Below are 22,343 nucleotides of genomic sequence, written 5' to 3'. Positions count from 1 at the left end.
CTATCCTCAGGGATACTCTACTATCCTCAGGGATACTCTACTGTCCTCAGGGATACTCTACTGTCCTCGGGGATACTCTGCTATCCTCAGGGATACTCTACTATCCTCAGGGATACTCTACTATCCTCAGGGATAATCTGTTTTTATGGTTCAAAGCAACAGTGCTGGTCCAAGCAGCAAAAAAATGTGTGCCTACCAGATCCTTTCTGAGACAAACTCTTACAAATTGTCATGTAATTCCTCAGCTTTACATTGAGAATGCTTCCTACACAGGCAAACCTAGGTACAAGGGAAGCTGGAAAACGTAGTGGTCATATGTCCAACCATAGTTTATATTGCCGTAGAGGAAGAAATTAGAGATGGATAAACACATTTCAGTGTCTGCTACGGCTTGCTTATATATTTTCTTTTAAAAATTGCACATAATTAACCCACTGTATAATGTGATTATAAAACAAAACAGCCCAGATAACAGTGTCCAGCCTTCACTGTCAGATGCTGCCTTTCTGCAGCCAGACTGTGTCCCATAGACTGACTTCCTTATTGGTTTGGTGGGAAGGAAAATGGTTCTTTTTTGAGGAACTTCTTTCACTAGGTAAGTAAGACTTTGTGAAGTTTTTGAGGAAGAAATTAAAATTCTTATTTCCAGGCATGGTAGTGATATACCTTTAATCCCAGTACTCAAGAGGCAGGGGCAGATGGATCTTTAGGAGTTCAAGTGCAACCTGGTTTACAAAGTGAATTCCAGATCAGTCAAAGCTGCATAGTGAGAGCCTATCTAAAAATAAGAAAAAAGAAAAAAATTCATCACAAATTTAAGCCCAGATTGAGTAATACCACAAGACTACTTCTCAAAAAAAAAAAAAATATATATATATATATACATATATGTATATATATAAGGAAGTGAGATCTAGGGGAAAGAGAAGAGGAAAGGAAAGGGAGAGGGGAGATTAAATTTCTTCTCAACTTCTCTATTCTCTCATTATTTTATTAATTGGGATATTTTTATGTTTTGATATATGACACTTCAAATTCTATTGGGGTGGGGAATAAATATCTCTGAGAAGAGCAAAATTAGTGCACATGCCTTTAAACCCATTAATCTCAGCACTCAGAAGTGGAAGCAAACAGATTTCTGTGAGTTCAAGGACAGCTAAGGTATCACATAGTGAAGAGCCTTGTTTTTTATTTCTTTGTTTTTGTTTTTATTTAAAAAAAAAAACTCAGAAAAGACTTTTAAAAATCCCTCACTTTGATCTCTGTAAGTATGTTTTAAACCTTTATCTCAAGCCGGGCGGTGGTGGCGCATGCCTTTAATCCCAGCAATTGGGAGGCAGAGGCACGCTGATTCCTGAGTTTGAGGCCAGCCTGGACCACAGAGTGAGTTCCAGGACAGCCAGGGCTACACAGAGAAACTCTGTCTTGAAAAAAAACAAAACAAAACAAAAATCCTTTATCTCAGACTGTCCACTATAGCTCAGTTTTTGCATCAAATGTTAAAGGTTATCCATTAAACTCCCCAGCAGCCTGAACAATTTATTTCAGTACCACTGAGTTCCTGAACAGACACCCATTATTCATCTTTAAAATCCACTCAACACATAGAGTAGGTTCCACACTGAACTCTTCCTAACTGGAGAGTTAGAAAAACTGTGAGCAAGTTCCTTATCATTGTGAAAGTCTGTTTCTTTGCTGAGAAAATAGGAATAATATTTGCTCCATCTTTGCGCTGCCCAAGTTTCATGGCATCAGATAAGACAGGATTGGGTACAGCCCTTCCAAGGTGATGTTACCGAGTAGATGAGAGGGCAGTGCCTTGTACATCAGAAGCACAGTAATGCATTTTAATTTTAAAGAGTACAGTGCTATAATGTCCCCATGTGTAATTTCTGATTTTAAAGACCATCGTGAAAAGACTGTTACTGTTATCAAATTTTGTTTCCATTCCCAAGACTCTCAAGAGTCATCGGTTGCTGGGTGGTGGTGGCACACACCTTTAATCCCAGCGCTTGGGAAGCAGAGGCAGGGGGATTTCTGAGTTTGAGGCCAGCCTGGTCTACACAGTGAGTTCCAGGACAGCCAGGGCTACACAGAGAAACCTGGTCTCGAAAAAAAAGAAAAAGAGTCATCAGTTATTCTATTATTGAGCATAGGTCAAATCCTAGTATGCTACCCACTACAGTAATAGTGACTTTGGGCTTGGGATAGCTAGCTTGTCCTCATTGGTGTTAGAGACCAGCCCAAGAGATACAAACCCGAGAGAAAAAAATACACTAGAGACCTTGCCAGAATTATAGTAGAGAAAACTGACTGTTTAACATACCTCCAAATCTGTCTGCCCTGAGAGAGTGTGGTGCCAGTGCCTGCCACTGTAAAATGAGAAAACAGTTCGGTAAGCGTGGGCTGGTGGAGGGGCTGATAGCTGAATGCTATCTCTGAATGAAATTTGCAGTTGGCCTTGGCTTGATTTCCGAGCTTTTCCTCACACCCCACATTTAGGACTAGGCACTAGATACCTGAACTTGAAGGCAAAGAACCAGATCCCTGGCTCATTAGTCTCTTCCTCACTCCTCCCTAGTATTGAACAGGGTGCCCTGCTGTCAGTCACTGGGTAAGAGGGTACTAGATAACAACTGGGGGAAAATGTAATGTGACCTGCCTGGAGCTTTTCTATAAATGTAGTTTAGTCTTTTGACTTTTGAAAAATTATCAATATATTGCAAATTTTAATACTTGTGGTCCCTGAAGCACATTCTGTATCCATTATCATGCCTACACTTACAGATCCCTGAAGTTTGTTGGTGTCAATGCAGTTTTCTCCCTTCATATCTCAAAAGTAAAATAATGACTCTTCACTGATTTGAAGTTAACATTTTAAGGTTTTTGAGGAAGGAGGATCTTTAAGCCCAGGACTTCTCAATAGTGGCTATAGATTATGCTTTATTAGACGTTTTCCATACCAGAAGTAGAAGTTACATTTCTATCTTCTAATTCTTAGTGTTTAGTTATGTTGCTTCACTATGACCAAAATAATCTGACATAAACAAGTTAAGGCTTAAGGTTTCACGGGGAGCTCGGTCCATCGTGGAGGGAAAAGGCCGGGCAGATTGGCTCCTGCCCAGGTGACAGGGCCAGCTGACAGTATTCACAGCCCAGTAATCCAGGAAACAGAGAAGACAGGCTGGGATAGCTGGGACCACCAAAGACTCCTCCACAAGCCCTACTAACCAGGCCCTACCTCTCAGAGGCTCCCGAGCCTGAAATATCACCTCACAGGCTAAACATGAGCTGTGGAGGCCATTGAAGATTCAGACCTTAGCACATGTCACCTCAAGACTTTATTTACTGCCCCCTTTTGTAACTAGAAGGAAAATCCATGTGTGTTGTATTGTGTGTTTTGGGATTTGGAATTAGACTTTTTGATGGTGGGTGAAATACTGTGTTGCTCAATCTTGCCATTTGCCTCAGTACAATAGAGTCAGATGTGTATGGATTTGAATTTGTATATGTATACGGAAGTGAATATTTACAAGTGTAAGTTATCCTTCTGGGAAATTTATTAGCTCTTACTTTTCATGCCTTTTAGTCTTTAAGTGTGGAGAGTTCCACTAGGTGTGATGCTTCGGTTTGGGTTAACAACCTGGACTAGGAAGGACCACTTCTTTTCTGTCTTAAGGGAACATCAGACCACTTCCTATTCTCTCAGACTGTCTCACAAGCAGGAAGCATCCTCAAAGTGAGACTGTCTTAGGGATGAGGGACTGTCTTATCCAGTTTATTCTTGCTTCACTGAAGACTTAGCTGCACAACATAAACAGGTATCCACTGGTTACAGAGGCTGGGAAGCAGGGTAGGAGCTGTGGTGAGGGAGTGGAAGGGCTGGAGGGGATGGGGGAGTGTGGAGGGGTGTAGCTTGGTGGTAGAGGGCTTGCCTAGCATGAATGAGGCCTGGACTCCATCTCCAACACCACCAGCGCTCCCCACCTCCACCCTCAAAAAGAGAGAGAGAGAAAGAAAAACTGAAAGAGGGAAGGAAGAAAGAAAGAGAAAGAAAGATTGATTCGCAGTCAATTCTCATTTCTAAACTTCCATGAGACTAGATGGATGATGTTATCTAGTTTTCTTGACTTAAAGGAAAATTGCCTTTTTAAATTGAGAAACAAAACAAATTAACACACACACACACACACACACACACACACACACACACACACACACACACACACACCAGAGCTTGTCTGTGGTAGCCTTTCAGAAGTCTTGTTTTCATGAAGCAGTGCAGTGTTTGGAAGCGTCCCTCAACTCCAATGGGAGAACCCTCAACTATAAATATCTCCCTACTTCAGGCATTTAAAAACTCTTCCTAGTAAGTGTTTGAAGGAAAATATGCAGAAAAGCAAGGGACATTAACACTCCCCAAAATTGCTAAGGATTTTATTGTAACTTAACAATAAAGAATTCAATGAGTTCAGAGAAGACCCCCCCCAAGCCCCCTGTCTCTGATGAACTAGCTGTGGTCTCAGCTGTGTCTTGTAAGTTGAAATCAGGATAATATAAGAGCCTTGAAACCCTTTCTTCCTTATCAGTGGCTGCTGGGTCAGCAGGATTCTGGGGAGTCACAGCTTTTAGACAATCTGGGGCTCATTCCCTGCCATGGCCAATATTTCTTTCAATCCCTTTGACCAAGGAAGGCTTCGTAGCAAATTCTGAGCAGCGACTGACTATTGGCTGCTTGGGACCCTCCACCTGTCTATAATGACCAGGTCGCCCCAGGGTGCTTGTTCTGTGCTGTTGTCTCGGAAGGTTGGTGATAGTTGCTGGAGGAAGTAAAGGGCTTTACTGGCTCTATGCTGGCAGTGAAGATCTGGGTCCAAAGTATAAAAAAACAAACAAGGAATGAGGAGGGAAATTAGGCAGACCCCTGTGCAGCCTGAAAGTATTAAGGAATGTGAACAGATCTCAGGTGGTGGAGCTGATCTAAGATGGCAGAGGCATTGGGTTGGATTCCCAGCACTGCTATAAACTGCTATTCTGGCACACACACCCATAACCCAGTAGTCTAGAACGGGCAGCCAGAGAATCCGGAGTTGCAGCTCATCCTCAGGCTCAGCCAGCTCCTGCCTGTCCCAAGCTTCGTGAGACCCTGTCTCAGTGCAAGAGGAAGCCCTCTGAAAGCTAAATTAACACGTTGCAGTTTAGACTGGAGTATCTGGCTCAATCAGGAATTACTTAAAGGAGAAACTAGCAACGGCTACCACCAAGACCTTGGAAAATGGACATTTTTCTTCTCCAGAAGAAATGGGAGCATCGAGTCACTTGTTCTTCTGACCTTGGAAAACATAAAGCATGACCTTCAGATTTTTCCTTTGTGTAGGGAGTAAATGCTTAGCTACAGTGTGACTTTCCTGCTGTGGTGGCATAGCTGGCCTTTGCACTTGCTCTTCCATCTGCCAGGTTGGTTGCCCTCCCAGTTTAAGAAGAATTTGCTCCCTCTGAGACATTGTAGACCATCCTGTGTAGAGAACTCACCCAGCTCTCATGTGGTAGATCCTGTTTCTCAATGTGCATCTTATTCATTGCTCTGTCCTCCTTCCCCTTCTGGATGTTGATAGGCAGCCCTTTTTTTTCTTTTGTTTTTTTGTTTTTGTTTTGTTTTTTGTTTGTTTGTTTGTTTGTTTGAGACAGGGTTTCTCAGTATAGCCCTGACTGTCCTGGAACTCACTCTGTAGACCAGGCTGGCCTCGAACTCAGAAATCTGCCTGCCTTTGCCTCCCAAGTGCTGGGATTAAAGGCGTGCACCACCACTGCCCTTGATGCTAAAGAATGACCAGAAGGATGGCTTTCAGTTAGTGTGCGCATGTGTGCGTGTGTGTGACTCTGTGGCCAGTGGCTACAGAGCATCTCTTAGGTAGGGTTCCTATTGCTGTTGTAAACATCATGACCAAAAGCAATTTGGGGAAGACAGGTTTATTTATTTATTTATTTATTTATTTATATGTCTTCTTATCATCTAACAGTCTATTGTCCTAGGAAGTCAGGACAGGAACTTGAGGAAGAAGTAGAGGCCATGGAGAAATACTGTTTCCTGGTTTGCCCCTCACGGCTTGCTCAGCCTGCTTTCTTATAGCACCCAGAACCACTTGACCAGGGCTGGCCACCCCTGTAGTAAGCTAGTCCTCCCACATCGATCATTAATCAAGAAAGTGCTTCACAGGTTTGCCCATGGGAAAGTCCCATAGGGACATTTTCTCAGTTGAGGTTTCCTCCCCCCAAATGACTCTAGCCTGTGTCAAGCTGACACAAAACTAGCCAGCCCAGCACATTTGATAGAGAGTAATGACTGTCCTTTTCAACTTCCCTAGGCCCGTGATTCTCAAAAGCCTAGAAGTCTGGAATAACCAATGAGATGACTGTTAGAGATCTGTTAGAGATGCAAACTCCTGGGTCCACTCCCACTTGAGCCAGAAACTCTGGGCATAGCCTTAGGCTACCAGGTAACCTGGATGTCTGAGGAGTCTTGCCTTTGGTCACGTGGGCAGCACCCTGTCTTATCATAATTGCATGTGTGCTCTGGGCTCCCAACTCGTAGCCTGGCTCAAGCTAGACAGGAAATGCTTGTGGGATACTTTCATTCATCTTCCCTCACCACCACAGACACTGGGAGCACTAGGCACACAGCGGTAGCGGATGCCATTCTAAGACCTCAGGGCAGTAGTCTGCGCTCTGCAGTACAGACCTTGCTAAATATAAACTCCCGGCTCTCCCATCCATGCTTCCTCCTCTGCCCTCTGTCTAGGAGAGGATGTTTCCAGCCACTGTCCGTGCTAATGTGTTTTTCTTTGACCCTTGGGTTCCTGAAAGAGAGAGCCTGGTAGAGGATGATTAGAGGCAAGTGTGCTCCTTGCCCTGTAGGCCCTCACAGTTCGCCAGACCCTAGAGGGAGCCAGGTGGAGCCACGTGGGGCTAGGAGTGAGCACTGGAGCCGGAGGTAGCTGGAATGGGTGGGTCTTTGCTGCTCATAAATGGGCTTCTTGTTCCCGTGCCAAGCATATTACTTTTGGCCTAAGAGGGACTTTGTGTGGCCATGAGCCTTGCTACTTTTTTTACTCTTCGACTTCCAGTTCCTGTTTCCTGTTGCTTAAAAAAAATAATAATAATAGTAATAAAACGCAGGCAAGGGAGGACCACAGACTCATTCTGAAAAAGAGACCTGTGACTTTTCAGCTCTTGGCCGAAAGCGTCTCCTCTCAGCACGTGACAGCCTTCAGTGAGCCTCTGTGATGACAGGAACCCGGGACCTGGGAGAAAGCGTCTTAGGTACACGCGTTTCTGGGGAGAGAAGGAAGAGAAGCATCAGTTTCGTGGTGTGTTGGACGGTGGGATTTCTGCTTAGCTTCTGGCAGGATATGGCAGCTGGAGTGGCGAGGCTGCTTCACCAGGGCTGGATTTGGGAGGCCGGCATTTTAAGGGGGACCTGCATTAGAAGAATTTTCTTGTCCGTGGACCCAGAGTGCTGGGTGGTGGGGCCTCCAGGCCAGGCATCCATAGAAAATCTTGGTGTTATTATTCAGTTCTTGACCGTGGTCAGGTGGGCTACTGTCTCATGATCTGTACCATCATTTCTCTTTCCTGATCCCTTTGTTTTATTATCCTCCTCCCCATGCTGTCAATACTGGTGGGGTTTTTTCAGGTCTCTTTTCAGAGCAGGATCAATTATGATAAAATTGCTCTGTATCAGGATATACTTTTATTTCCTTGGTTTAAATCCATCTACTGTCCTCTGCAAGCCTTAGAATTGGGGAATAACAGCCATGGTGGACGTGTCCTGAGCCCCTGCAGGAAAGGGCACACAATCCACACCCAGCCAGCCTCAGTATCCTTTTTAATCTTCTTAGTATCTATAACATCACAGCCACATAAGGCTTAAAAGGCCGGGATCTGGCTTTGCCTTCTAGCTGGGATTGCCTTGAACATTAAATGCAGGCAAGTCATGTATGTATTATGCAGTGAAAAGTGACTTTTTCACCTCTGGAGCCTGCAGACCACCGAAGGAAACTTAAAAAAAAACAAAACAAAACAAAACAAAAAAAAAAACACTGACCAAGCAACTCTCTTTATTTGTGTTTGAGAGAGGCTTAAGCCAAGTGTAGCACATGCGTGAATTGTGCCTTAAATGGAGTAAGTTGGTTTTAAATGTCACAAAGTGATTTTTCTGGTTGGCAGAGATAGAGGCAGACAGACATTCGAAAGACAAAAGAATGTGTGTCTTGTTAAAGAGGAAGGCCAGCAGGGCAGGTGAGAGGGTCCACTGTCTCAGGCTGCCCTTGCTGGAGCGAACAGGAGTGATTTCTCCAGTGAAAAGTCACGAGGACATTATCTTACTATCATCCTTATTCTTGGAATCATGGTGGCCATTTCGCCTCATGATTTCTATACTGGGCATTTTCCTTTGTACTATAGTGGGAACACTTTCGTTAGTTGGATAATTACTATGTTGCTGAAGTATAGCCTGGGAACGAGCAACTATTTCTGTCCTGTGTCCTGCTCTGTTCTGAAGTTTTAAGAAGTTGTCTGGTTTGGTCAGGCGATTCATATAGTGAATGGCTTAGCCAGGTAAGAAGATCCCCTACGGCCTTCCATTCATCCCCAGGCAAGGCTGTATAATGCCGTGGATAGGCTCTTTGAAGTCTTAAATGAACCTGGTTTTTTGGGGGGTTTTGGGTTTTTTTTTCTTTTTTTGAGGAGGGGGAGGGTAAATCATCCTTATAGATATTGAAAATATTCTGACCTGGCTAACTTCGGGTGTGTGTGGGGGGGGTGAGATTGCACACACACACACACTGCTACAACCAACTTTTATGCTCCTGCTTTGGATCACGCTTGGTTGGCAAACACTTGAGCCTCTCTTTTTTCACTTGTGAAAAATATACATTCAGAAATATTGAGTAAGCATACAGATTAATAGATACTTATAAAGGGAGTGTCCATGTCACCACCAATGGAGTACATGGGGTATACCTTTCTCTAATCAAAACCAATACCCTCCAACACCACTCCACCACACTTTTGGCTGTTCATCAGCCTGTATTTTTTTGTATGTGATAAGTGTGTGTTTGCAATTCTCGACCGTTTAAACCATTTATGTCTGTCACTAAATAATTAATTGTTGGACTTTATCCGAATGGAAATGTAGTGAATAGAGTGTCTTTTGTCTTCTTCCTTTTCATCTGTGGCACATTGTGAACTTTGTATTGTTAATATGCAGCTGTATTTGGCTCATTTTTGTTATTTACTTGATCTTCTGTAATTTTCTCATTCTTCCATTAAAGGAGGTCTGAGTTGTTTTGAGCTTGGGGCCATTTTAATGTTGCTACTGTGGTATGAATACCTAATACACACATGTATGGGTTCTCTAGGACATATACCAGGTGTGGAATCGCTGGGCTGCAATGTGTAACCTCAGAACATTTCAAGGAGCCCAGCCGTGGCATGACTTAATAACTTCTTTATTAATTAGTGATTCTCTTCTGTTTTCAGCATGGCTATATTCAGATTCCCCTCCCATGTATTCAAGTAGATACAGTGTATACAAGTTCTCATTGTTTGACCTACCTGCCCTTGGACTGTTTGCCAAATTGATGGCTATGTAAGAATGTTGTGCTGAGAACTGAGATATGAGGAGTACTCTGGAGACATCTGGTCTATTCTGCCAGTCTCCTTCTCTTACTCTACGGTTGGTCTTAGTTTCAGTTAGTTCCTATGGTATACTTTTGCATTCTAATGCTGGCTCTAACACCCGAGATTACCATGGCGTATGACCCACCCTAGGACAATCTCTCTGATATAGACATCATTTAGGAGATTGCCACTGGAAACTAAGAACTTCCCATGGTGATCTCAGACCTCCCAGAAGATCTATCAAAGTGTAACTCTCGGTTACTTTCATCCACAAATGTGGAAATGAAGATATTGATGTAGATGACCAACCCTGTCTCTGTTACCTATGAGGATAGTCACACATGCCATTGAAAGAAATAGACAGTGACCCCGCATAAATGTTAGTGGTTTGTTTTGTGACAGTGTACACAACTAATGTCTCAGAATTCCTCTTCTGTTAGATACCAAGTTTACTATTGGAAGACCTAATTCATTCATTAATTTCTTCTACCTTATTCATCCATCTATCCATCAATCTATCCATTCATCCATCTGTCATCCATCTAAACATCTATCCATTCATCCATCTAAACATCTATCATCCATCCAAACATCCATCTATTCATCACCTGTCCATTCAAACATCCATCCATCTTCCATCTATCTGTCCTCCATCCATCCATCATCCAAACATCCTCCATCCATCCAAATATCCCTACATCCAAATATCTATCCATCCAAACAGCCTCCATCCATTCAAATATCCATCCATCCTGCCATGTAACCCTCCACTAGTGAGTACCTGTTTGGACTGAGGGAAAGAGGCTGAAACTAAGACCAACATGGTGTCTTCTTGCCCTCCTAGTGCTTAACCCTTACACTAGTTTGATGCTTCTGGACAGGATGCTCTGCATATTGGAGCTTTACTACATCTTCTACCATCATCATCGTCTACTTTTAGCACCAGAATAAGCCCCGCTTTGAAGTTCTTTTCCAACCCAATCTCAACAGAAATTTAAAATACAAACCAGGTAAAAATGTGGTGTGTTTAGTTCAATATAGAACAAGTCAATTCCTGCTATCTGGTACAATGTGGCATAAAAGCCACAGACCTTGCTCTCTGTCCTTGGTCTGACATGAATTCATATTCTGATGGTGTGCATGGCTGTTCCTCACTCTCAAGTACAAATGTGCAGACATCATAAACCACAGAGGTAGAATGGGTGCCTTTGCATCCCTTTCCTATTTTAACCTCAGACCTTTGTTGTATGGGAGCCATAGAATGAGACCCTACAAGGGCACTTACACACTCCAGATTTCTCCAACTTAAGTCCTCTGCATTTTACTTTCCCTTCTCCAGATGAGATGATAAAAAACAAAAGGCTATCAGAAACAACCCATTTATCTCCTGAAAGTGGGACAGGAATGGGGGGGCTATAAAAACATTTGGTTAGAGTTGTTGCTGCATATATTGTCAATTTGGAATTATATAGTCATGTTTAATTTTCCTGCGGATAGAAGGCAATGTTTCCACCATAATTTGAGACTTGTGGCAGTTTTACCTCTGGCAAGCTGAAATGAGAAAAGTGCCTGCTGGAGCACAAACAACAGTGTGGATGTACGTCTATGCCATGGGTTTGACCAGCCTCTTTGTCTGGCTTTTCTTCTGTCCTATTTATAATAGCTTTGGTAATGTGTGCTGACATTATACAATGTGATATTCAGCAAGGCCCGCATGTGTCCTCACTGGAAATGCAATAAAGCATTCTGGCTTTGTGTAGGACTCTGTAGAGAAGGCTCTGACCCCCAGAATAGAACAGTGTTCAAGTCTAGAGCCCAGGAGGCCAGCCTACCCTCACGAATACAGTTGCTTGGTGACTTCATGAACCTTCCATCTCTGAAATTCTCACCCTGCTTCTTTCCTTTTGTACTTTTTATCCCTTTAATAGGTTCAACCCAAGGATAAGAAGAAAAAATGCAAATGGTTACTCAGTAAACTGAAATTGTCCAGAGGGTTAATTTTATTTGGCACCTACGTTGCTTAGGGGTTATTTATTGGATCTGAGTATCTTTGGACTCTGCAGATGTTTGCCCATTTGCCACACTCTCCGCCATTCTGTATAGCCTCTCACTCCCACCTGCTTCCATGCGTTTACATTACTAGCCCATTTTTGAAGCCAATCTAGTCTTTTGTTGAATTCCACGGCTATTTATTTCAGTTTGCTTTTCCTGAAAGTGTGTGGTGCAGAGGCCTGGAATCCTGAAAAAGGCACTGCTCCTCTGTGGGTGTCTAGATGCAAACACAGTGCTTTATCTACAGAAAGTGGTTCCAGAAACTTAAACTTATAGCCAGGAAGGATGCGTAATGCCAGTCAGTCAGTCAGTCTTCCTGATGGACAGTGGGATCCGGCAGGCTCTGTACGTAAACATGTGGAATTTGCCTGCACGTTTGGTTATGATTCACAGAGGAATGGGGTGGCTTGAAAATGAAGTCATTATACCCATCTTCAGAGATGGCCAACCAGCCTTTCCAGGCCTTTCTGTCCGCTTCTGGATTACCCCTTTCACCACACTTTCTATGGTAGGTTCTTCTCAGTTCCATGCAGACATTTCTGCGTGTGGGGTTTGGCTGGCTATTGGAAGTGTTCTTTTTCTCTTTTAATAGCATTCTCTCTCTCTCTCTTTTTTCCCCATCTCCCAGCAGATATCTGGAGTGATCACTCATTTCAGACAGATCCGGATTTGCCGCCTGGCTGGAAAAGAGTCAATGACATTGCTGGGACCTATTACTGGCACATCCCAACAGGGACGACTCAGTGGGAACGGCCTGTCTCCATCCCAGCAGATCTCCACGGCTCTAGGAAAGGGTCACTTAGCTCTGTAACGCCATCTCCCACCCCGGAGAATGAGGTAAAGTAGAGTGTCTTTTTACATGCTCACTAGATGTAACTCAGTTTCCTTTTAGACTAGCCGCCTCTGCCCCAACAGGCCACTGAGGTAAGCCTTTTGATGGCCTCCCATGTTGGATGTGAGAGCGCAATAGTGCTTCCTCTTAGTAAATAGTGCTAATGTCTGTCGTTCAGGTCTGTTTTCCCTTTTAATGGGTTCTGGTCTCTTGAAACACCATTCTAGGTACAAAAACAAGAGGAGCTGATTAATGGGAAGTGGCTAAGTTTCCCCGGGGCTCATGGAAACAGTAATTTACTCTGCAGGTACCATTGCATGGTGCTGGATCCATGAAATATTTACGCATAGAAGAACATCTCTTAGCCAGGCGTGTTATAATTATCATGTATCTTATTAGCCTGGGGTCATTTGCTAGCATGCAGAAGATGTCTTACAAGAATAACCCTTGAGAGCACTTAAATGCTTAATTCCTATTTAAGGAGGAAAAAAAAAAAAGGAGATGTGTTTATTTAGCAGAAGTGACATTATTTTAGAAATAATTAGCCACATAAATTCTGGGCATCCCTGAGGAAGATATTGGGATGTTTAAACAAAGAATTGAGGCCTTAAAAAATTTCATTGTGGTGTTCATTCATCCTGCGGCAAATATTTGTCAAGCCTAGCAGCAACACACTCAAGAGAATTCTCATTGGGAAAGGTCACAGCCATGTGGCAGACTAGTATTCATTCATTGATTTATTTATTTATTTTTGTCAGTGGCTTCTCTAGTAGCCTATCTTTTCTGCCTTCCCTCCACTTTTTCTCTGATGATAAATCTTTTGGTCTCTAATGTTTAAAGCCTATTTTCTTTGCATTTGAGAAATAGGTGCATTTGAATTATACCCCCTAACTGGCCAAACTCTTCTGCCTTTGTCACTGCATCTATCACCCTTAAAAGTAGCCAGCCTCCTGTTCCTGACTTTCTGATTGGTGACCTGTTCTTTCCTGGGAGACACTAAGACTGGTATTCTTCTCAGTTTCCTGCTTTAGGGCCTCAGCATCTGCCTTCCCCAGGCCCGGCCTCAGTATCTCCCTTCCCTAGCCACCGCCTAACTTCCCCACCTTTAGAGAGATGGGTTAGGGCTAGATATACCTACCCTCTTTGGTAGATGAAAACCTTGGCTGGTTTAGACTTTGCCCTGGTCATCTGACATGTTGATTCAGTGCCACCTAACCACATAGGATATTGTTACTTAGCTCTAGGTGGTTTTTGATAGGTTCTCGCTGAAGCCCAACAGTTCTACATCCTGAGCAACTTCTAGTCCGTGATTTATTAACCTTGGAGTAGGTGTACTTGGAATAAAAATAAACTAGTGCAGCTCTAGCCTCCAACAAGTTTGGTGTGAAGGACTCTGCCTCCCAGCCCATCTCAGACATACCCTGGACTTAGCATATTATGCTACAGATGGCCTCTCCAGTGCAGAGTTTCCACTTCTGTCATACCCTCTTGGTATAACAGTGCTGTTTTACTTCATCCTAACTGATTAGTTGTGTTCAGCCATAGAGCATCTACAACCAGGAAAGTACATCATAGATGGGAAAACTGAGGCACAGGGCTATCAGTGACACACATCGCAGTACCCAGGGCCTCTGAATCCTTGGCCAGGATTGTCTCAGTGTCCCTGGCTTTAGATTTCCAATGTCCTCTGCCTCCTGTTGTCCCTGAAGTCAGGAGGTTGGACTAACTTGAGACACACTCCCTGGTCCAGGTGTCTCACATCCCCCACACTTAGAAGAGCTCAAGTCTTTCTTGTGCCTCCCTGGTAGAATTCAAAGAGCTGAATCTGAGCTTGGGTAGCTTCTATCTGTATTCCTTGGCTTAATATAGTAGAGTTTTGTTTCAGTGTTTTCTGCAAATGTCTTAGGAGGAATGCAGCAGAGCTGGGCAGCTGGTATTGGGTAAAACTGTCAGGTAGGAGAGAGCCTCCCCCAGCCCTGGGCTCTTGGGGTCCCCTCTTGCCTGTTCTCTTCCATCTCTGTGCCTGCTCACCGTTCAGGGCCTCTTTCTAAGCTCCAAGGACTTATCTCATCTTCTTTGTTCTTTGGAGTTTTCAGTTTCCTCGTTGCTTATAAAAATTGATAGCTCTCGTTCTTACCACGCACTAGGATTTAGGTTCAATCCCCAGCATCACAAGGAACACAATTAAGAGTCTTTTCATAAGCACTATGTTAGACCCTCAGGGGACTCAACCATGGTAGAGAAGATGGCCCACGTGAATCAGAAGTTGAGTAGCCATGTAACTGGTGTCACAGGTCCCCTGCCTTTACCATGTAGCTGGTGTCACAGGTCCCCTGGCTGTACCCTGGATTCTGCCCCTTCCTGCTTTCATTTGTGCTGACTCTGAAGTTTTCTCCCTCAGTGGATGTTTAAAAGATGAATAGTTTTAGAAGTTTCAGACAGGCGGTGACAGACTCATACCCAGCCATTTATCTGTTAGTTTGCTAGCTTATTCATTTATCTTATGTTTTTACTGCAGTGCTGGGGATCAAACCAGAACCTCATGCCTGCTAAGCAAGCATTCATTACCAATACCATTTATTTGAATATGTATTTGTTCATATATTCGTTTGTTCATTCGTTTATTTATTCATTCTGGTACCAAGAATGGAAGCCAGGACCTTACACAGACTAGGCAACTTTTTGGTGACTAAGCTGCATTCCTCAGGCCACCAGAACCCTCTTAAGACAAATGGATACCTAGTCCTCAGATCTGCCATTTTCTCCCGCTCGTGAGGCCATCTATTAAGTCAACTATCCCAACAGACTTAAAAGAGCCAAGGCATTGTAATCACAGAAGCAAAGGGACGAGCAGAAAAAGAGGGAGACAAAAGGTGGGGAAAGAGACAGCCTGCCACATGCCCATGGGGCCCACGTGTTTACAGGGCCAGGCCAGTGTCTTGTCTCATTATTCCCACAAAACACACACCTGTTACCAAGGGTGGTTGTCACTCCCATTTTGACACAAAAAAAAAGCTAAGTGGCCTTCACAAGATCATAAAGCTAGTATAAGGCAGAGTCAACCTTGAACTTTGACCTATTGACCCCTGCTTCCACCCCCACACTTGACATGCTATATTAGGAAATATCGAGTCTCTCAGATCTCTTCATCTCACAGGAAGGGTAGGGCCATATCACACGAAAAGCCATCCAGAAAATGACTACTTAATAACGCCGTCCCAGGTGCCCATGACAGCGGAAGAGAAATGATTATTTCTCCAGCTCCATCTCTTTGATCCCTAAATAGAATCTATTTCAACTAATTTTAAAGCATGGGGGGGAAAAAAGCAGAATGTTAAAAGAGAGAAATAACTTGTAATGTGTCGTGTCAGGAATGCGTGTTTTCACTGAGCTCTCTGGTGAGCTGGCTTGAAAAGAAAAATCAGATCACTAAGCGCCAAATCGGTTGATGGCACAAAAGTTTAGTTCCTTACAGTTTAGAAATCATTACATTTCACTTTCCAAAGTTCACCCACAAAGTGTTAAGCACAGCGTATAATGTTTCCAATACACGTGCCAGCAAGTATTTTTGAAAGTTTATCAACTGGCCGAGGAGTATTTGCTACTGAAACTTGGCCCACAGGCCTGTTCCTCCCCCCAACACCTCCCAAACCATGGATTTGTTCCAAATTACCTCCGAAATCTTGTGGCTGTGGAATTTTTAGAAAGAGAAAGCGGGCCATATACAATATATATGTATATATATTTATGAATAGCGCTTGGCCTGTGGCCAAGAGTTGCTTAGAATCTTCATGTAGAGATGGCCGGGGCTTATCAAAGTAGTGTGTACGTGGGATCCTTAGAGGGGATCCTGTCTTCTTACGAAATAACTCTCTACTTGCCAACATGTTTGTGGCCTTTGGCTGCCTAAGCTGTTAATGGCCCAGGAAGAGCACAGTGTCCAGGCTCAAACCCTGCATGCTTCCATGTACCCATAGAGTAAGGTTGCCACATTGAAGGACTTTTCTGTCATTTCACCAAATTACACAAGTATGACATTCGAGGACAGGGAAGGACCTCAGAGGTAGGCCTTGCAGAAGCAAGGGCAATCAGGGTTTCCGAGCCTGGGAGTTCAGGGCGGATTCCTGGAGCTAGCAAAGCATTCTGGTTCCTTGGTGCCATCTAAGACAATGACGCAGAAGCTCCAGGGTGAGACCTGAAACTGCTCCTTCATGGTCTTTTCAAGGGGTTTTATGGTATGACAACCAGGCCTGTAGGAAACTACTCCTAGTTTTTTTTTTTTTTGTTATTATTTGTATCCCTGTATTACTTCTTCAAAGGAAGGGTCTTGCCCTGGCATCTCCCAGGAATAATTATACTCTCTTGGGGTTGGAGAGATGGCTCAGGGGTTAAGAGTACTACTGGCTGCTCTTCCAGAGGTCCTGAGTTCATTTCCCAGAAACGACATGGTGGCTCACATCCACCTCTAATGGGATGAGATGCCCTCTTCTGACATGTAGGTGTATGTGCAGCTCGAGCACTCATAAATTAATTAAATCTTTAAAAAGCAAATATACTCTCTCTTCTTTGAAAGCCCCTTATATAGAATTATGATTTGGGGCCTGTTAATCTTTTCCTAGAAAGTTCCTCAGGGATTATGACCCGTTTCTTTATCTAGCCTAACTTCTGATATAGCGTGCATGAATTTCATTCATTGTTTGCTGAGTGGAGAAAACACCACACTTATAACAGTTGGTGCCATCAGTTGACTTCCTAGAGCATCAAGGCCAGCAGGAGCTTCTGTCCCCTCCCAACTCTAGACTACCAGTTGCACACTGTGGTCCAAGGAACTCATTTCATAGCATAGCTGTCTTAGTCAGGGTTTCTGTTCCTGCACAAAACATCACAACCAAGAAGCAAGTTGGGGAGGAAAGGGTGTATTCAGTTTATACATCCACATTACTGTTAATCACCAAAGGAAGTCAGGACAGGAACACACGCAGGGCAGGAACTTAGAGGCAGAGCTGATGCAGAGGCCATGGAGGAATGCTGCTTACTGGATTACTTCCCCTGGCTTACTCAGTTTGCTTTCTTATAGAACCCAGGACTACCAGTCCAGGAATGGCACCACCCACAAGGGGCCCTCCCACCCTTGATGACTAGTTCAGAAAATGCCTTACAGCTGGATCTCATGGAGGCATTTCCTCAAGGGATGCTCCTTTCTCTGTGATAACTCCAACTTGTGTCAAGTCGACACACAAAACCAGCCAGGACAACAGCCTCTACCAGTCCATTTTGGTGTTTTGTTTTGTTTTGTTTTAATTTCTTTGAATTATTTTCTTGTAATAATCCACAGTTCCATGCAGTAGTTTCCCTTGTCTTCTGGAGCTACATTCTAATGTCTCTTAGTCTCTGTGTAAACGCACAGCTAGGGCCAAACCTTGTACAATATCACAACAGAAGATGTGTACTTGGTTACTAATGGGAGAGGAGCATAGACAGTATGGAAATGCAGGGCTACAGGATAATTCATTATCTATGTGAGACGGTACATATTAGTATAAAATGTCATCATGATATTCAGGATGACAATTTAAAAGTTGTAAATAGCTTTGTAATGTAATTTTCCATTTAATATTTTTTGGGCCATGAGTAACTTAAAACAAAAGAAGCCAAAACCATAGTTAAATAGAAGGGCTACTATGCCCTTTCAAATCACATTACATCCACTAAAAACCTAGAGAGTATTTTTAAAAGAAAGAAGACCTTATATCCACAGGGAGATATCTAGATTATAGTACACAGATCTCTTGCCCTGCCCAGTTCTTTACTATTTCAGAATTCCGGTGTCTCATCTTTTTTTGCCATTTTACCAAAACCATGTGTATCAAGCCTTCAGTCTTGATAAAACAGGCTTGAAAAGTATAATTTGAGTCTTATTATTACTGAAGGTTTTTTTTTGTTTTTTGTTTGTTTGTTTGTTTTTCTACATGAGAAGAAAGAGCAGAGGACCCGGGCACTTCCACCCCTAGCACACCTCCCACCAGCCAGGCTGTGTGCTAATAACAACTTACTCCATCACCTCACCATGCCACCTGACCCCTCTAAGGGGCTGTACTGAGCCATGAGGTTGGAGCTGGCGTGTGGCCCTGGCTTTCTATAGCTGTGCTGGCTTCAGAACTTCTGAGGTGCACACAGGTGTGATGCCAGACCCCACCAAAGTCACAGGAAACATACAGGTGCTCTCCCACCTGGGTTTATCGCGCGCCCCACCCTCTGGTCTCCAACCGCACTTTACTGCGCTCTCCTCTCAAGTGTGGATTGCACTCCAGGCGCAGAGTACCACGGTGATTTGTAATGAACAGAAACATGTTGCCTCTAGGCCAGGAGGTCCAGGTTTGAGGAGCTGCTGCTGATGGGAGCCCTCTTGCTCTCTTACCTTCTGTGCAAAGAAGGGGACACAAGAACAAGAGGATAAACTTTCAGGCATGAGCACATGGGTAGTTAGCACTAATCCATCCCTGAAGGTGGCTTCCTGGTGACCTCACCACCTCCCTTAGTCCCCATTCTGTCCCCAACACTGCCACACTTGGGATTGCTTCCCACACAGGGTTTTGAGAGAGCCACATTCTAACCATAGCACACCATGAAGACAGCCCCCTTAGAAGGACTTTCCAGCCTCTGAGAATCCATCCTCAGGAACACCCTTTTGGCTTTGTTGAAGAAGGGCCTTTTCCAACGGGAGGTCATTGCTCCATTTCTCTTTGGTTTGCAGAATTGTATTCCAAGATCTCCCTCCACCACCAAGGGAAATTAAGGTGAAAGTGCCCAGTCATCCAGGACACATGCATGGCTCTCCCTAGCGGGCCCATCCCTTGCACAGCCCCTGCTTGGTGCAGTGGATCTTGAAGGGTAGACATTGTGTACCCAGCACTGGATCAGTGGCTCAGTAGATTACCCCCGGGAGCCAGAGCTCTGCAGCTTTCCCATAACCGAGCCTGACCATCCTATTAAGTGCAATGGATGCTGCACCTTGAACGTGGCCAGGATCAGGACCAGGAGAGGGTGATTCCAGCTACAACTCTGGCCCTGGACATCTCTTGGCCATGCCAGACTTTAACCATTGAGCCTAGAAGACGGCCAGGCTGGTTACTGCTTATGGAATCTGTTCTCTGTCCATTCCTCCCCTCGCAGCCTGTCTGTGTGTCACTTCTTGCCAGAAACATATGGCTCGCCTGCTGTTTCCTTTTCTCCTGCCTCCCCTTTGTCTCTCCCTTAATCTTTCCATGCTGCATACTACAGACCACCGTGACTGTAGAGTCTGTTGAGCCAAAGAATCGAATCTCCGGGAGGTTTTTTTTTTTATTTTTAAATTTTTACTACTTAAACATTATTTACTAGAGCTGGATTGCAGCTCAGAGGCAGAGTACATGCTCAAGGCTTTGAGTTCAAGCCCCAGCACTATAAAAATAAATCAATCAATGTATTAAATAGTTAGCTAAATGTAGAAAAGATTGTCACTTCTTAACTAAAAATAATTAAATGACTATACTCTGTTGATGTTCTTAAAAATTTAAGGAAAAGTGTGTTCTCTGTTCTTATAGTCATCAGGGCAGATTGTTTTTCAAAATCACTGTAGTGATCTGAATACTTCTGTACTTAGAGTATGAGTTCAGAACACTAACCCCCAAAAGAAAGCCATTGCGTTGACCACGGCCATGAGCAGCAGCTCATCCACCCTGCCAGCTCCGCAGTTAGTCAGCACACCTTTCCGAGGGCCATTTGGCCTGAGGTTGATGTCTCTCAGTGAAAACCTCAGTGGCCTGCCTGTGAGTTCTGGGTCGCCATTCTCTGCTCATTTTCAATGTACTTCAGTTGAGAAGTTCCTTAGTCAAAAACTTTCCACTATTGATATTTCATCTGAAGAGAGATTTTAACAGAACTATCCTTCAGTTTCATTTGGTCCCCTAAATCTATGGAAAATATTTAAGTACTCCCTTGGCAGACTAGGAAAAAGATGTTTTCTCATTGTCAAAGGGAGTGGGAAAGAGTGGCTTCCATGTGGAGAGCCATCATGAGAGCCATCCTAGCATGGCAAGGTTCTGTGCTGTGGTCTGTAGCTGTTTAGGGAATCACTGCCGTGCCAGGTGTGAACTCTGGACAGACTTGCATTGCACAGAAATAGAACAGTTCATGAATCAGTAGTTTGCATTAGATTAGGTGAGGCTCTTTTTCATTATATGGAATAAATTTAATCAGATGCTGATGTTAGCCTGTGCTCCTTACTAAGCCTCTATTCCCATCATTCCCTTTCCCCCTTGACGTAACAATAACTTGACCCCAAACTTTTGTGCTCTTAGATATGAGCATCCCCCTGTTTCCAAGCCAGCATATTGACATCCCTAATTCCACTTCTATCTCTAGAAAAACCTGCGTGTGGCCAGGGTGGTGGGTGTCTGTGGAATTGTGTGGACTGGGGACTGTGAAGGTATATGGGTTGCTTCTAGAACCACATTTAAGATATAACCACACTGCGGTCTAACGCTGTTGAGTCGCTTACTCTGGTAAATAATTACCATCTCTGCCCGTCCTGGTCAGATAATAATGTATCGTAGAGAGGGTGTGCTGACAAATTACCATTAGATTTAATCTGTTCCCTAACCCGTCCTGTGAATATCAATGCTAACAACAGTGTCTTGTGTTTTTCCCCCTTGTGTTTTCTTTTCTTTTTTTTTTTTTTAAATCAATGTGCTTTTTTCCCCCCCATGTGAATAATTACATGTCTAGAAACAGCCATGGAGTGATTTTGCTGTTCTGAATGGGGGAAAGATTAATAGTGACATTTGGAAGGCAAGTATATTATCAGATTTTAGATCACTTAATATTTTTTGTTGTTGTTGTTCCTTTCTGCATGGCTGCGGTCGCTTCTTTTTCTCCTTTGTGAATGTCATGCGTTCTGCAGGGGCTGAGTGGCGAGTCTTCTTGACCAGCCGCTCACACTCACATTGTCTATTTATATTTACTTATTTATTTACTGATGTCTCCCATTGCAAGTGGCTTCAAGCTGGTGGACCCCAGGTCCCCTGTTGCCTTGTAAGAGCCGGAGCTTGTGAGCCACACCATCACACAGCAGCCTTTGCATGCCATTTTCTGCCTAAGCTCATTCACTCCCCACTCTCCGCCTCTTGCTGGGGGCTTTCTCTCCCCTTTGGTATTTGAGGCGGGGTAATGGGCCTCTCCGCTGTACCTTAACAGGATCTGTTTCCCTCTAGGATTTGCACGCAGCCACAGTTAACCCAGACCCCAGTTTAAAAGAGTTTGAAGGAGCAACGCTACGCTATGCATCCTTGAAACTCAGGTAGGAGGGTGGGCCAAAAGGGATGGCTTCTGCATCTAGTCTTTGCCACAGAATTCTAAGACCAGTTTTATGTTCTTCTTTCTAGAAATGTCCCTCATGCTGATGACGATGATTCTTGTAGTATCAACAGTGACCCAGAAGCCAAGGTTTGTAAGAAAGACTCTTTTAGCAACTAGCTTGTATTCTCACAGCAGAGTAATGGCTTTGGCTAGTGGCCCCTCCCCCTTTTAAAGGAGCCATCAGTCCTGAGCCAATTACTAAGTAACCATCAGCTCTGAGCTGTTACTAAGTAACAGTCCTTTCTCTCTTAGTCGCTCTGACACTTTAAGAGAACCCCTGTTCCAGTTTTAGTTCTGAGGTATTCGTGTAATCATCAAGACGACCTGCATCTTTTTGCTCAGTGTACTAAGTTGAGTTTGAAGTTTGATCCCTTCCCTGGAT

The 22,343-nt window shown here is 43.8% G+C and overlaps 1 protein-coding gene across 15 annotated transcripts in view; it reads left to right on the top strand.

Annotated features, from left to right (window-relative positions):
* Positions 1 to 22,343, top strand: part of Apbb2 (amyloid beta precursor protein binding family B member 2) — a 337,969-nt gene that overhangs the window by 228,083 nt on the left and 87,543 nt on the right. For 8 of the 15 annotated variants that reach the window (XM_031342497.1, XM_031342500.1, XM_031342494.1 and 5 more), the window contains 4 exons: positions 12,362 to 12,570; positions 21,332 to 21,394; positions 21,817 to 21,902; positions 21,988 to 22,048. In XM_031342497.1, the coding sequence (XP_031198357.1) occupies positions 12,362 to 12,570; positions 21,332 to 21,394; positions 21,817 to 21,902; positions 21,988 to 22,048 (419 nt within the window). The remainder of the gene's footprint in view (positions 1 to 12,361; positions 12,571 to 21,331; positions 21,395 to 21,816; positions 21,903 to 21,987; positions 22,049 to 22,343) is intronic. The other 7 variants (XM_031342505.1, XM_031342502.1, XM_031342504.1 and 4 more) reach the window with 3 other exon arrangements.

This window comes from Mastomys coucha, unplaced genomic scaffold (assembly GCF_008632895.1).
Source record: "Mastomys coucha isolate ucsf_1 unplaced genomic scaffold, UCSF_Mcou_1 pScaffold22, whole genome shotgun sequence".
Lineage (NCBI taxonomy): Eukaryota > Metazoa > Chordata > Mammalia > Rodentia > Muridae > Mastomys > Mastomys coucha.
Note: the sequence above shows the minus strand (reverse complement) of the source record. Positions and strands in the feature narration are given on the sequence as shown.